The 15396-nt window shown below is 35.8% G+C and overlaps 2 protein-coding genes across 2 annotated transcripts in view; both read right to left on the bottom strand.

The window, feature by feature from the left end:
- Positions 1 to 45: 45 nt before the first annotated feature.
- LOC141299736 (cystatin) lies at positions 46 to 2886 on the bottom strand. The gene is given in 6 exon segments (XM_073830124.1): positions 46 to 567; positions 670 to 771; positions 2200 to 2330; positions 2333 to 2350; positions 2610 to 2657; positions 2660 to 2886. Coding segments are annotated over 6 exon segments (429 nt in total). The 5' UTR covers positions 2703 to 2886; the 3' UTR covers positions 46 to 480.
- A 9516-nt stretch (positions 2887 to 12402) lies between these two features.
- LOC141298995 (NACHT, LRR and PYD domains-containing protein 3-like) overlaps positions 12403 to 15396 on the bottom strand; it is a 48397-nt gene continuing 45403 nt past the window's right edge. The window contains exons 10-11 of the mRNA XM_073829279.1: positions 13226 to 13399; positions 12403 to 12598 (exon numbers count right to left, since the gene is read on the bottom strand). Coding sequence (XP_073685380.1) covers positions 12403 to 12598; positions 13226 to 13399 — 370 coding nt within the window. The remainder of the gene's footprint in view (positions 12599 to 13225; positions 13400 to 15396) is intronic.

Below are 15396 nucleotides of genomic sequence, written 5' to 3'. Positions count from 1 at the left end.
AATGCCCTGTTGCTATACACACACACACACACACACACACATACATTGTGGTTTGCTCACAAGATTTTATTCTTAGAAATGTTATTAAAAAGAAAACAAATATGACTTCATAAGTTCCAACAGGCTTACTGAAGCTGTAGTGTTCTGGAAAACGTCTGTCAACGGGACATTCTAAACTCAAACACATTTCTTCTTAATTTGTCATTACATAATTTGAATGAATAAATACTAATCTCACTTTACAGTTTTAAACTACAAACTATAGAATATTTTATAAATAGCAAAATGAAAGAAAGAAAAATTTATTTAACATAAAATTCTGTGCAAAGGGAGATTTCTATCAGCATTTTACTTTTTCTTTACAAAAGTTTTCCATTTTAGATAAGCTATATATCAGGAAAAAAAAATGTCAAGATAAAGAATGTGTGGTTTGGCTATCCAAAATTAGAAAACTGCATCAACTTAGAGTCCATGTCAAATTCAAGCGGATCTTTTGCAGGTCATCTTGCGCACCTCATGGTCATCAGTCATTGGGTCAAGGACCACCTCAAACTTGCATGCCAGTTGCTAAAAAAAGGAAAAGTAATGGTAGTTTTCATTTATAGGTTTTTGTCATTTTGGCTACAATCAAATCAAGTGTAAATTAAATAAATAAATAAATAAATCTACCTTTTTTGCCATGCCACAAGCCTCAATCGCTGTATCTATTGTTTTACGGCATTTTGTCTTTCCAATTGTGGCCTCTAATTTGTAGTTTATCTTATTCGTCACCTGGAAACAGAGGTTTGCTGTCATTTAATGTGGATTATTACACATTTACACACGAACAATCAGAAAATACACTACCAGTCAAAATATCTTTATGTTTTTTAAAGAAGTCTCTTCTGCCCACCAAGCCTGCATTTATTTGATCCAAAGTACAGCAAAAACAGTACAATTATGATTTTTTTTTACTATTTTAAATAACTGTTTTCTATTTGAATATAATTTAAAATATAATTTATTCCTGTGATCAAAACTTTTTAAACTTTTAGCATCATTACTCCAGTCATTAGTGTCATATGATCCTTCAGAAATCATTGCTGATTTGCTGCTCAAAAAACATTTTTGTTATTCTTATTATAAATATTTAAAACAGTTGAGTACATTTCAGGATTATTTGATGGATGGATAGAAAGATCCAAATATCAACATTTACCTGAAATAAAAAGTATTTGTAACATTATACACTATGCCATTGTAAAGGCTTGCAGTCATATATATATATATACACACACACACACACACACACACACATACATGTATCCATGTGTCCAAACTTTTGGTCTGTACTGTATATTTTTCTGTTTATTAAAGTTTTTACTCTACATTTGTGCAGTTTTCAGTGGGTTAGTGATATTTTAAAATATATATAAATTAATAAATAAATATTTCTTAAATGGGTTTTTATACAAAAACTGCTTTTTTTATGTAAACATCACTTTATAAAAGACCCACATTTCTAACTTTAATTAATGGGGATAACATGGATAATTTCACATGGTTTAGTGTAAGATTTTTGCCCATCTTCGGAAAATCCAGTTTTAAAAGTAAAAAAAAAAATAACTTTTACCAGTAGGTGGCTGCAGAGCTCCACTATTTGCTATTTGCTATTTGACCACCTGAAATATATTTTTTCACAAGTTTTTTTCAGTTGAATTCATATCTACAATACAGACCAAAAGTTTGGACACACCTGAATGAGAAGGTGTGTCCAAACTTTTGGTCTGTACTGTATATATTCAGCAAGGATGCTTTAAATTGATCAAAGTGATAATAAAGACATTTATTATGTTACAAAAGATTTCTATTTCAGATAAATGTTGATCTTTGGATCTTTCTATTCATGAAAGAAACCTGAACAATTTCTACTCAGAAATCAGAAAGATTTGAAGACTGGAGTAATGATGCTAAAAATTCACCTTTAAATCTCAGGAATAAATTACATTTTAAAATATATTAAAATAAAAAATATATATTTTAAATTGTACAAATATTTAAAAAAAATTACTGTTTTTGCTGTACTTGGGATCAAATAAATGCAGGTTTGGTGAGCAGATGACTTCTTAAAAAAAAAAAAAAACACACATTAAAAATATTACTGTTCAAAAACTTTTGACTCCTAGTGTATGTACTAAAACATGAAACCGAAATCTCTACCTGAGTGCTTGCCGAAGTGACATTGATGAGTTTGAAATATTTCTTTGCTTTGGACTTTGTGTTGAATGCCTCTACAGCTTCTTTAGCAGCCTCTTGAACATCTTCCCTCTTGGGATTGGCGAGAGTCCAGCTCCAAGCAGCTCTACATTTCCTGTGAGACATGGACTGAGAATATCAATGACAGCACTGGGTCTTGAAGAAACGGATTTGCAGGGTTTGAGCTCATGAAAGACTATAACACTATGGACTGAACTTCAAATAATTTACATTTCACCAACAAGAAGAACTGCCATTTTAAACCACATTATGTACTTAAATTAGAAGTTGGTGCAAAACTATGCGAAAAAAAAAAGAACATTCAAAACAGTTGGCATTTGGTGTATAATCCAATATAATAAACAAGAACTTACGTGGTACAATTATTGCTTCTTCCAAAGGCTGGTCAGCGCTACTGAAGTGAACACAGAGACAAAAGACACAAGGAGCAGAAAGCAGATATCCATGACTGTCGGCTGTGTGCTCTCTGAGAGAATGAGCCAATGAATGTGGTGAGGGCTTTAGAAATCTACCATGTAGTCACGGAATGCTTGACGCGTTCTGGAGTCTCACGCCTTCCCGATAGCGAGGGTGGAGTGTGTTTGCGCCACTCACGTAATAATGTCCGTAAGAGGGAATCCACACAGACGGTGAGTCAAGAGAAACCATTTAAGTGTGGCGTAAATGTGTGTGTAGGGTGTCCTAAGACAGAAATCGAGGAAATAAAGGGTAATCTTCTTACCCCGTAAGCTGCCGACCGGCTGTCAGTATACATAGACAGCTTTCGGTAATTTAACTTCCTCTTACTTACAGGTGAAAAGGCTGTTTAACTAAACTTGAGAACAAACGTCACTGCTTATTTATTGCTTGTTGCAAATCTGATTGATATTTTACTATATATTTTTCAAATTCGGGCTATTCATAGATATTAAGAAGGAGAACCCTTACCAAAAAGAAGTATACTTCAAGTTTATTTTATTAAGTATGTTTAAGTAGCCTATATTTTTAAGTAAGTAGCCTACAAATATCAGTGTACTTCTTACACTTTCTAGTATATAAATGTATACTTTAAGTATACTGTAAGTATAACAGTAGTAAACTTTGAGTACACAACTAGTTTACATCTATGTTTTCTGTTTGTACTGAAAGTATACTAAAAGTATACTTATAGGTATACTGATAGTTTACAAATAAAACACTTTTAAATGCATATTCTCAGTAAAATAGTTTAGTAGTTTTATACAGCAAGTATCCTGTAAATGTTGTCCCTGTAAATGTTTGTGTGTGTGTATATATATATATATATATATACATATACATATATATATATATATATATATATATATATATATATATATATATATGTAATATATATATATATATATATATACATACATATACATATATATATATATATATATATCTGACAAAACATCAGAAAGAACAGGGTATCTGCTTGTAAACAAAAAAAATCTAGGGTAATGCATTTTTTTGATAAACACTTGAATGTAAGTTTCATAAAAATAAAAAAAAAACAATAAAATATAAACATTTTGAACAAAAAGCTAACAAAAGACTTTCATGATAATCAAAATGTAGATAAAGTCGATCAACACCCCAAAGCTTGACAGTCATTATTACCTCTTCAATCAATATTTTTTTCCATAACATACATATCTATGGTTTTGATGCTGTTTTCTGTCTGACCATTGTGTTAAATTATGTGGAAGCATCTGCTGTTTCTGTTTCTTCTTCACTTTGTTTTGGAAATTCTGTTCAGAAGATGTGTAATAGCGTCCCTAGCTTAAAACAATGAAAACACAGATTCTCAGAGCACAAGTATGGCTCAAATATATTAGACTTTTTCTAAATATAAGTCAAGTATACTTAAATGTCATTTTAAGTATATTTCTGAGAAGTATATAAAGCACATTTCTGAGAAGTACATAAAAAGTAGACTGAAAGTATACTTTCCTATTTTTAGTTTAAAAAGTGTACTAATAGCACAGGAATCTAGTATATAGTAAGGGAATCTATATTATTTTGCATTTGTGCCATCAATTAAGTAATTGATTTGCAAATGTTACTTGTAAATTAATACCATATGTGACCCTGGACCACAAAACCAGTCATAAGGGTCAATTTTCAATTTCTGAAAGCTGACTAAATAAGCTTTCCATTGATGTTTGTTAGAATAAGACAATATTTGGACTATTTGAAAATCTGGAATATAAGGGTGCAAAAAATTCTAATTAAATCCTAAATTATTTTAGAAGCAATTTTAGTATGTGAACCTGGACCACAAAACCAGTCTTAAGTAGCATGGGCTTATTTGTACCAATAGCCAAAAATACATTTTTGGGCCAAAATGATAGATTTCTCTTTTACGCCAAAGATCATTATAATATAAAATATAAATTAAATCATGTTACATGAACATATTTCTTATCTAATTTTTTTTTACTGTAAATATATCAAAACCAAATTTTTGATTAGTGGGCTAATATGTATTGCTTAGAACTTTAAATAGAATTACAATTTGTTTAAAGTTCTTAGCCATGCATATTAGCCCACTAATCAAAAATTTGGTTTATTTGCTATTGGTACAAGTAAACCCATGCTACTTAAGAAAAAAATGTTTGTACATAATATATGTGTGTTATGTACATATAAATACACAGACATGCATGTTTATATTTAAGAAATATTTTATGTTTATATGTGAAGTATATTTATATATAAAATTATATGACTAAATCTTATATGTACTGTATATGTGTGTGTGTGTGTGTGTGTGTGTGTGTGTGTGTGTGTGTGTGTGTGTGTGTGTGTGTGTGTGTCTTTATATATACATAATAAATAAACACAGTACACAGACATATATTACATAAACAAAAACTATTATTTTGGATGTGATTAATTGTGATTAATCATTGCCCAGCTCTAGCAACAAAAAAAAAAAAAAAAAAAAAAAAAAAAAAAAAAAAGGATTTCATTCATGTCTTCTGCTGGGTGCATTTATTGGTGAATAATTTTAAAACAGTACAGCAAATAACAATGACATCTACAATTAAAACCTCCCATTTTGATATTTTATTTTTGTACATGCTTAAATATACAAAAATGATTGTTGGACTTTATGGTTGTGGGTGATACTATTTAGATTGTTTATAAAAATTTATTTTGCAATTAATTATTTGCATGTATTTATACAACTTTGTGGTTGGACATTATAGGTGCATGATAGTTTTTTTTTTGTATAATTTTGGCAAAGTTCTGTTGATGTTAAGAAGTTAAGATTTCTGTGGCAATGTGAACAAAATTTAGATTAAATTAGATTAAATTTAAAGTATCTTGCATACAAAATACAACAAATAAATTCATACAGACATTTTATATCAGTATTACATATATTGTAGGTTATGTATTATGTTATTTATTAGGTTATTATTGTAGATTTAATCTAAATAAAAAATTCTAATGTCATCTAATGTTTTCTTACAAAAATGTTTATCATAAGTTGCTTATACTCCAAACACTATAATGATTCTCTAAACACAATACAAATGCTAAACCCCCAAAAAACATGTTTACTAATCTCAAGAGGATAATCAGTCATTTGTCCTAAACAGTGACGTCCAAATGGCTCTCACAGAGGCCACGTTTAAAAACAATCTAGAACATGTGCTATAGAAATCACACCCTCACTGCATAACAAAAGCCCAGACAAAACAACCAGCCGTAGTCACATAAAGGCCATGCTGATAGATGAGATCACCAGTGCTTTATTAAATACTAGGCCGGTCATATTTCTTTCCTTGTTTACAATTGACTATATTGCACTTTTCTTGCGCCAGTGGCAAAGACAGTTTATTTATTTACCTCATCTGGACTTAGGTCATGTCTGTATGCAATTACATTTCGGACCAGTGTTGACATACTAGCCTTTGTAATTACAGTGATGCACTATGGTATTATATCTGTTGCATACCTGTTTGTATAGCTTGTATAAGGATTTAGGCTTATTAAAAAAACAAAACATCAATTGGTGTTTGTTACAAACTGGTACTTATCAGGTCCAAGGATTTTAATTTGTCATGGAAATATCAGGGTGTAAATGGGAAACATCCTCTAAGATCATTCACGTCATCAAGATGATTACAGTTTCTTTTAAGGACTATGATAACCTCAGTTAACCTTGTCATACTGGTCTACAGTCACAGTGATGAGCTAAGCCCAACAGGGCTCAATGCTGTTAAAAAAGCTCTTCTGTTCTACAAGATTCCTTAAGGACTTGAACCTACTATGAACTCTTAAAACCCTTGGACACACAACTGATTTACATGTATTTAGGTTAATGATGAACTGAGAGTTTTAAACAGAGACACAAATAAATATTGAAAACCATTCTGATAATGTATAAAGAGAGGATGTACTCCATTTGTGTAATATGAAGATTTGTCCCTTGGCAAGGAATTTACAATCATTCACACTTAAGGATAAGAAACAGAGAACAAAGCAGTTCCTGTGATTGGGGGTCACTGTATGTTAATGTTAACCTCCCTGTTCTCCACAAGTGGTAGTGGTTTAGTATCTGATCCCATTGAAGTGAAACTTTTCCACACTGGTTTTCAAAGGTTGTCATTCTTTTTCCCTGCTGTCTGATATGATCGTAACTGAAATGTTGAGCAATGAATAACACTTCTGCATTTCTGTTGTTATCTGAGAGAGAATGTATTCATTTGGAAAACAATTATGTTTTACCTTTACTTTATATTGTTACACTACAAAAATCACGACAGAAAAAGAAACCTTTAATCTATGAAAGTATTAAAAAATTTAATTAAAAATGGAATGCATTAAAAATCGTACAAGGTGCCTAAAGTGTTTGAAGTACTTGAATTTAACACTTTGAAATTTAAGGTCTGGAAAACCCTTGAAAATAGCAATATTCCTGAAGAGGTACTTGAAAAGCACTTGAATTATTGAAAGACAATGTGTTTATAATATATATATATATTCTTTTTTTTTTTTTTTTTTAACAAGCACATTTTCACACAAAAAAATCATACCTTTTTCGCTTATTTCAGTTAATGTCATAAAACTAGTGAGCCAAGCGAGTAGTACTGACAATGTCGTGTAAACATGGCTGAAGACGCAAAAAGAGGAACAGATGAACTGAATTAATTTATGCTGGAACCACTCTGATTGATTCAGTCATTGAGTTCAATCATTAATTTCAAGCGATTCACTAGCAAAAAACAGCATTTTATTTTTTTATTTTTTTATAGCACATAGTGATGGGTAAAATCAGTTTTGAAACTGAATTAGTTAAACCATTGTGATGTGATTGCGATATGATTGTATATCGCAAATCATTTGTTTCATATCAGGACTTCAAATTGCGGGTTGCAAATCATTTGTTTTAGATCGGGACTTTAAATCACGTATTGCGGATCATTTGATTTAGATTGGGACTTCGAAACATGGATTGTGAACCATTTGTCTTAGATAAGGACTTCAGAATGTGGATCATGAATCATTTGTCTTAAATCAGGACTTCAAATGACGTATTGTGAATCATTTGATTCAGATTGGGGCTTCAAATCACATATCATTTGATTTAGATTGGGACTTCAAAACATGGATTGTGAACCATTTGTCTTAGATCTGGACTTCAAAATGTGAATCATGAATCATTTGTCTTAAATCGGGACTTCAAATTATGTATTGTGAACCATTTGTCTTAGATCGGGACTTCAAAATGTGGATCACAAATCATTTGTCTTAAATCGGGACTTTAAATCACGTATTGTGAATCATTTGATTCGGATCGGGACTTCAGATCACGTATTGTGAATCATTTGATTCCGATTGGGACTTCAAAACATGGATTTCGGAGTGCTTATGGTGAATCATTTGATTCAGTTTGGGATGTTAGAGCACAAATCATTATTCAGATCCGAAATTCAGAGGGTGGATTGCGAATCATTTGATTCAGTTCGGGACTTTGGAGCGCAAATCATTAATCAGATCGGAACTTTGTAGCGCAAATCGTGAATCATTTGATTCAGTTCGGGACTTCAGAGCATGGATTGCAAATCATTTGATTCAGTTCAGGACTTCGGAGCGCAAATCATTAATCAGATCGGAACTTTGTAGCGCAAATCGTGAATCATTTGATTCAGTTCGGGACTTCAGAGCACATATTGCGGATCATTTGATTCAGTTCGGAAAGTTTTTAGAGCACTGATTGTGAATCATCTGATTCAGTTCAGGACTTCAGGAGCACAGATCCAAATCATTTGATTCAGTTCGGGACTTCGGAGCATGGATCGCAAATCATTTGATTCAGTTCGGAACTTCAGAGCATGGATCGCAAATCATTTGATTCAGTTCGGGACTTCGGGGCGCTTTTGGTGAATCATTTTATTTAGTTCAGGACTTCGGAACGCTTATGGTGAATAATTTGATTCAGATCGGAATTTCAGAGCACAAATCATTATTCAGACCGGAACTTCAGAGCGTGGATCGCAAATCATTTGATTCAGTTCGGGACTTTGGAGTGCGGAACACAAATCTTTTGAATCGGAGCGATTATGGTGAATCATTTGTTTCAGTTTAGGATTTCGGAGCGATTTGAATCTTTTTTTCAGATTATTTATCTTAAACAGTAGAAAACATCAAAACCATTAAGGCAGTAATAAAAATAGTAACAACAACAACAACAAAAAAAGAAAGTATGCACAAATACAAATCCCTTAAAAAATTGAATCATGGTTTTATTATAATACAAGTGTAGTATACTTTGTAATACTTTAGTAATTTTTTTAAATAGTTTAGTACATTTTTTTATTAGTATATTTTTATTTATCTGTTTTTTTAGATGAATGTTGATATGAGATCTCTGATTGAAGTCCTTGAAAATCAAAAAATTAGTGCTTCAAAAGTCCTGGAATTTCATTTTACAGTTTCTGTAGGAACACTGAAAAATGCCATTTGTTTAATTACACATATTTCCCCAGCAGGTGGCAGCATATCTTCAGTCTTCATATTTCAGTCATGTGTTTGTAAGGACATATAAAAATGATATAATAAACATATAGATGGGGAGATTGCCTGTATGACCCTCTGTGCAGTAGACACAGTAGTATAACACATTTCCATGCTTTTTGTGACAACATGGCAATTATCTGTGACCCTGTATTTGAAATCCAGGCTAAAGTCTCACAATCTAATTATGAGATAACAAGCATTTAAGTTTGATTTCAACCATTTCACTATGATTTCAATGGCCTTATTCAATCAGCATTAAAGATATCAAGGTTACATTTTCACGGAATGGTCTTTACATTATGACAGATGATTTTTTTGTAGAAAACAATAAAAAAAAGTCTTAGCTGGGTTTTCACAGGCAGGGTCAGTTATGTGTAAGGGTCACAAAACAAAGTTGAAAATAAAACAGTATAAAAAAATGCATATATAAAAATATAGAATTACCATAACATATAACAGAGACTAAATCAAATATATACATTTGAGAAAATTACTGAAATCAAACATTTTTCAACAAACAACTCCGTCCTGCAAAATCTAATTACACAAGACTATGTCAGTGTTTGTTGAGCAGGAAGCAAAAAGTTTATGACTGAAGGCAGCTTGATTTGTCTGTTGTAGTCTTTGTAGGTAAAATTTGGATGCGAGGCTCAATACTGTAATACATTGAAAGAGAGAGAGAGAGAGAGAGAGAGAGAGAGAGAGAGAGAGAGAGAGAGAGAAAACATGTTAACATGATTTTGTTTTACAACCCACTTACACTATATTTACAATCTATTGAAACCACCACAACTTTTTTCTCTCTTTATTGTTTAACATTTAATTTCTGAACTGTTGTGGGGTACAACAGGGCTAAATACACACCCTAAGATGTGTGGGGTAAAAGGTCCCCCTTTACCACCTCACATTTAAAAGATTTTTTAAAATAAACGACTTGTATGATTTATTTTCACACAAAATCTGTTGCTCCATAAATGTTATGTTTGTATTGAACATATGGGGTAAAAGACTCACCAGCATGGGGTAAAAAGCACACAGTATTGATACAAATACTTTAGCTAAAATAATGTTGTTGTTTTTTTTTAATAATCATTTTATCAAAGTTTGTACTATTTTCTGCTTATTTTGATAAATAACATATTTTTTTGTTCAATAAATATACTGTCATTAAAATATATTAATATAAAACTTATACTTTAAAATACAGAAACAAAATCATTTTAAAATGTAAAGATTCTGAAAACTGCTTACTTGCTAACATGCACTGAAATTCAGAAAAAGAAATGTGGTCATAAGTTCAAGGTTGTTAATTTATTTATTAAAATAAAATGTTGATTACTAACTATTGTAACGAACCGTGCTGGTTAGACGAGCCGGAAGACAAAGTTCAAAGAATAATCCTTTTAATACGAATCTTTATGAAGACAACACAAGAAACTCCACACACGTATACTACATTCAATGACCGACAGAGAACTCAGGAAATAAACAGACTTATAAAGGGGAACTAATCATGAAACACAGGTGACGGGGATAAACCAAATGAGGACTAAACCAAATGATCACAAAATGACAGGGGGAGACAAAGGGAGAAACCAAATGATAAACAGTGCAAAACAAAGGCAAACAAGGCTACATATAACATTACTCCCCCCTCCCGGTAGGCGCGTCTCGCGCCGTGACAATACTACCGGGGAGGGAGGGCGGGCGCCCTGGAGGCTGATACGGGATCAGGATGACATAAACGGGGAGAGCCTCCAGGGCGGATCAGGGAGACAAGGTGGGTTAGGGGGATCAGGAGGCCATGGCCGGACAGGCAGTTCACGTGGCCGTGGCGGGTCAGGAGGCCACAGCCGGACAGACAGTTCACGTGGCCATGGTGGGTCAGGAGGGCATGGCCGGACAGACAGTTCACGTGGCCATGGTGGGTCAGGAGGCCACGGCCGGACAGACAGTTCACGTGGCCATGGTGGGTCAGGAGGCCACGGCCGGACAGACAGTTCACGTGGCCATGGCGGATCAGAGGGGTAGCCCCCCCCCCAAAAAATTTTCTTGGGGAAATCCAGGGTGTAGCCTGCCCAGGGGATCATGGGAAAGCATGCTGGAGGTGACGCCGGCTCTGGAGGGCGCTCAGGAGAGAGGTCGGACACTGGAGGGTGCTCTGGAGGAGCGGGCTCTGGACGGCGCTCTTGAGGAGCGGGCTCTGGAGGCACGGATACTGGAAGGCTGGGTGGAACCAGCGGAGGTTCAGGAAAGCTGGGTGGAACCAGCAGAGGTTCAGGAAGGCTGGACGGGACCAGCGGAGGCTCTGGAAAGCTGGGCGGAACCAGCGGAGATCCAGGAGAGAGGATTGGGGCAGTGAACTCCATAGAAATCGCCATGCCCCTCAGATCCATATTATCCTCCTTGGCCGGGAACTCAGATACGAAGGCCATCTCGGCCAGGAACTCAGGGACGGCGGCCATCTCGGCCTGGAAATCAGGAACAGCGGCTATCTCGGCCTGGAAATCAGGAACGGCGGCCATCTAGGCCTGGAAATCAGGGACGGCGGCCATCTCGGCCTGGAAATCAGGAACAGCGGCTATCTCGGCCTGGAAATCAGGAACGGCGGCCATCTAGGCCTGGAAATCAGGAACGGCGGCCATCTAGGCCTGGAAATCAGGAACGGCGGCCATCTCGGCCTGGAAATCAGGAACGGCGGCCCTCTCAGCCTGGAAATCAGGAACGGCGGCCCTCTCAGCCTGGAAATCAGGAATGGCGGCCATCTTGGCCTGGAAATCAGGAACGGCGGCCATCTCGGCCGGGAAATCAGGAGCGGCGGCCATCTTGGCCTGGAAATCAGGAACGGCGGCCATCTCGGCCTGGAAATCAGGAACGGCGGCCATCTCGGCCGGGAAATCAGGAACGGCGGCCATCTCGGCCTGGTACTCAGGAACGGCGGCCATCTTGCGTGCAGACTCGGGCATTGCAGCCATCTTGCGTGCAGATTTGGGTGGTGCAACCATTCTGCGTGCAGACTCGGGCAGACTCGGGCAGACTTTAGACGCTGACGTGGCGGCGGCCATCTTACGTGCAGACACCGGCGTGGCGGCAGCCATCTTGCGTCTAGACTCAGGCGTTGTGGCCAGCGGTATTGGACTGAGGAAGGCTATGGAGCTCTGGAGGATCTCTGGATGTTCGGGGCGTGGCAGGCGGTCCGAGCTGTTGGATCGGTATGTGGAGGTTCTTGACTTCGGGTGAGCTGGTGCGATGTGATGTGTTTCTGAGGGGGTTGGACGTTGCATCGGACTGACATTCTCTATTTGTTCTATCTCGAAATTAGAGCAGTTTAAATAGAGAATGATATTGACCAATTCGATAAACGGGAAATCATGAACAGAGAGATCGCAACGAATAGTATCTTTGTCCAACCCCAACAGAAACACAATGCCGATAGAGGCGTCGGGCCAGCTCACCTGATGGTATAGCTCAATGAAATCCTCCACATACCGCTCCAACTCCCGACCGCTCTGCCTCAAACTCCACAGCCGTTCCTCAGCACTACTGTTTTGGTCGGTCATTCTGTAACGAACCGTGCTGGTTAGACGAGCCGGAAGACAAAGTTCAAAGAATAATCCTTTTAATACGAATCTTTATGAAGACAACACAAGAAACTCCACACACGTATACTACATTCAATGACCGACAGAGAACTCAGGAAATAAACAGACTTATAAAGGGGAACTAATCATGAAACACAGGTGACAGGGATAAACCAAATGAGGACTAAACCAAATGATCACAAAATGATAGGGGGAGACAAAGGGAGAAACCAAATGATAAACAGTGCAAAACAAAGGCAAACAAGGCTACATATAACAACTATACTATTACTGAAATTTCAAAAATATTATCTATATTATAGATAACAGTAATTATAAAAAAAAATACTAACTGTAATTTCTCCAGTTTACAGTGTGGATCCTCCAGTAATTCAGAGAGCTCCTTCACTGCTGAATCTCCCAGTTCATTCCAGCTCAGATTGAGTTCTCTCAGGTGTAAGGGGTTTGTTTTCAGAGCTGAAGACAGAGCAAGACAACCTTGCTCTTTGATACTGCAGTTTTCCAAGCTGAAAACAAGAAAACATAAAACTTGGCACAGTTGCTAAGTTTTATTAAGCAAAATTTAACTTCACTGCTTATAACATAGAAAGAATTGTAAGTCAACCAATAGAGAACTCTAAGTATCCTAACATACATTTTAATAATTATTGCTCAAACATGACCTTCTTTATAAAACTTGTCAGGTATGTAATCATCCCCATGTATCTTACTGGAATATGTAGTAGAAAACCCATGAAAGACTTTAGTTATTTAAAAAATCCACATCATTTTACACATATTTTGGACTGGGCGCTATCATTTCAATGACATGAAATGGCTGCACATGGTGAGCTACTGACACTACTTGTTGCTATTTTTACTGCAACAGCTCGGAAAAATAAAATACTGATACAATGCCACATTATGCAGCTTTTGGTTGTAATTTTCAGTTGAAAGGCAACAAGAAAAATGATGTAAGTCTTGACTGCTTTTCCTAGCGATAAGTAGAGGAGAAAAGAATGGGAAAATGCACACACACTTCCTAAAGACCCATGTCTTTGTTCTCTAAACTTTAGCCCTGTTGTCTTTGAGGCTTTTGGTAGCTCACAGAGTGCAACAATTTCATGTCATAATGGAGCCCCCCATAGTCCAAAATATGTATAAAACGATGTGGATTAAAAAAAAAAAAAAAACGTAAATCTTTCATGGGTTTTCTACTATATATATCAGTAAGAGATATCATTTACATTTTATTAAGCCATACAAAAATGTTGAAAACATTTTAGCCCCTTTAGTGTTCCTTGTCAAAAATAACCAGCCTTTTAAAAAATATTAGTCAATTTCTCGTAATGCTATGTTATTCTCAAATGTTGGATTCAATCTTTTTGTCAGCTTGTTTTCTTTTAGTTAGGACAGGTTTTGTATTTAACGCAATATATTATGATTTGGGGTGAAATAGGTCTTCTGCCTCTGTGTAGTCTGCTAGCTGAAGAACATGCTGAATAATGCAGACTTAAAGGGTGAGGAACTGAAGCAGCCAGCTTTACAATAAGTGTTTTAAAGAGACCTACATTCCGATTAGCTCCAATACTAATCAAACACATTAGATAATAAAGGCCCTGTCCCAAATGATACACTTCATGTGGACTCGCTGTTTTACAGACATACAATGGCTGTTGTAAGTGCATGTCTGTTTAGTCCATGAGACTGTAGAGTATCCCATTTGTCATTTTAGCTTTCCCCCTCTGCAACCGCTATGCACACTCAAAGTGCACTTCTTCGGAGCCCGCACTAAGGTGCGCTTCACAGCAGACTTGTACCCGACAGTCAATGTTGTATTACGTAATAAAAGAGTGGACTCAAAGCAGGATTTAGGGTGTGATTTGGGACAGGACCTAAGAGAACAGGAACATTTGATACACTTGAACACCTGATGATTACAGACAGGTGTTTTGGAACAGGGTTCGAATTGAACTCTGCAGGAAGGTAAATGTCCATGAACAGGATTGGGCACCCCTGTTTTACACTAATACACAATACAACAGCCATTGCAACATAGCTATTAGTGTTTTTATTCTCATTCACACACTTGCTTAGAGAATGTTTTGGGCCTAAAGAATAAAAACTTTGCCATCTATCAGAATCTAAGGATGTTACTCCTACAAGCTGGTCTGTAGCCTTCTTAATGTCAAGACTTTAAATATGAAGCACTGTGTTTAAACAAATAAAAATGTAAAATTGTGATAAAATAATACTTACAGTAGTTTCTCCAGTTTACAGTCTTGAATCTTAAGTACATCAGAAAGCTTCTTCACTCCCGAGTCTCCTGGCTCATTCCTGTTTAGTGCTAACTCTTTCAAGTTTAAGCAGTTTGATCTCAGAACTGAAGCCAGAACACCAAACCCTTTCTTTCTAATACTGCAGTTTTCCAGGCTACAGACAGAAGGGAAAGATTGAAGGTGTAATATTGAACACATTTAAATGCACTCGTATAATCACCTAATTTAAATAACCTTTTTTTCTC

This window comes from Garra rufa, chromosome 23 (assembly GCF_049309525.1).
Source record: "Garra rufa chromosome 23, GarRuf1.0, whole genome shotgun sequence".
In the NCBI taxonomy this organism is placed as follows: Eukaryota; Metazoa; Chordata; class Actinopteri; order Cypriniformes; family Cyprinidae; genus Garra; species Garra rufa.
This window is presented reverse-complemented; position numbering and strand designations above follow the sequence as displayed.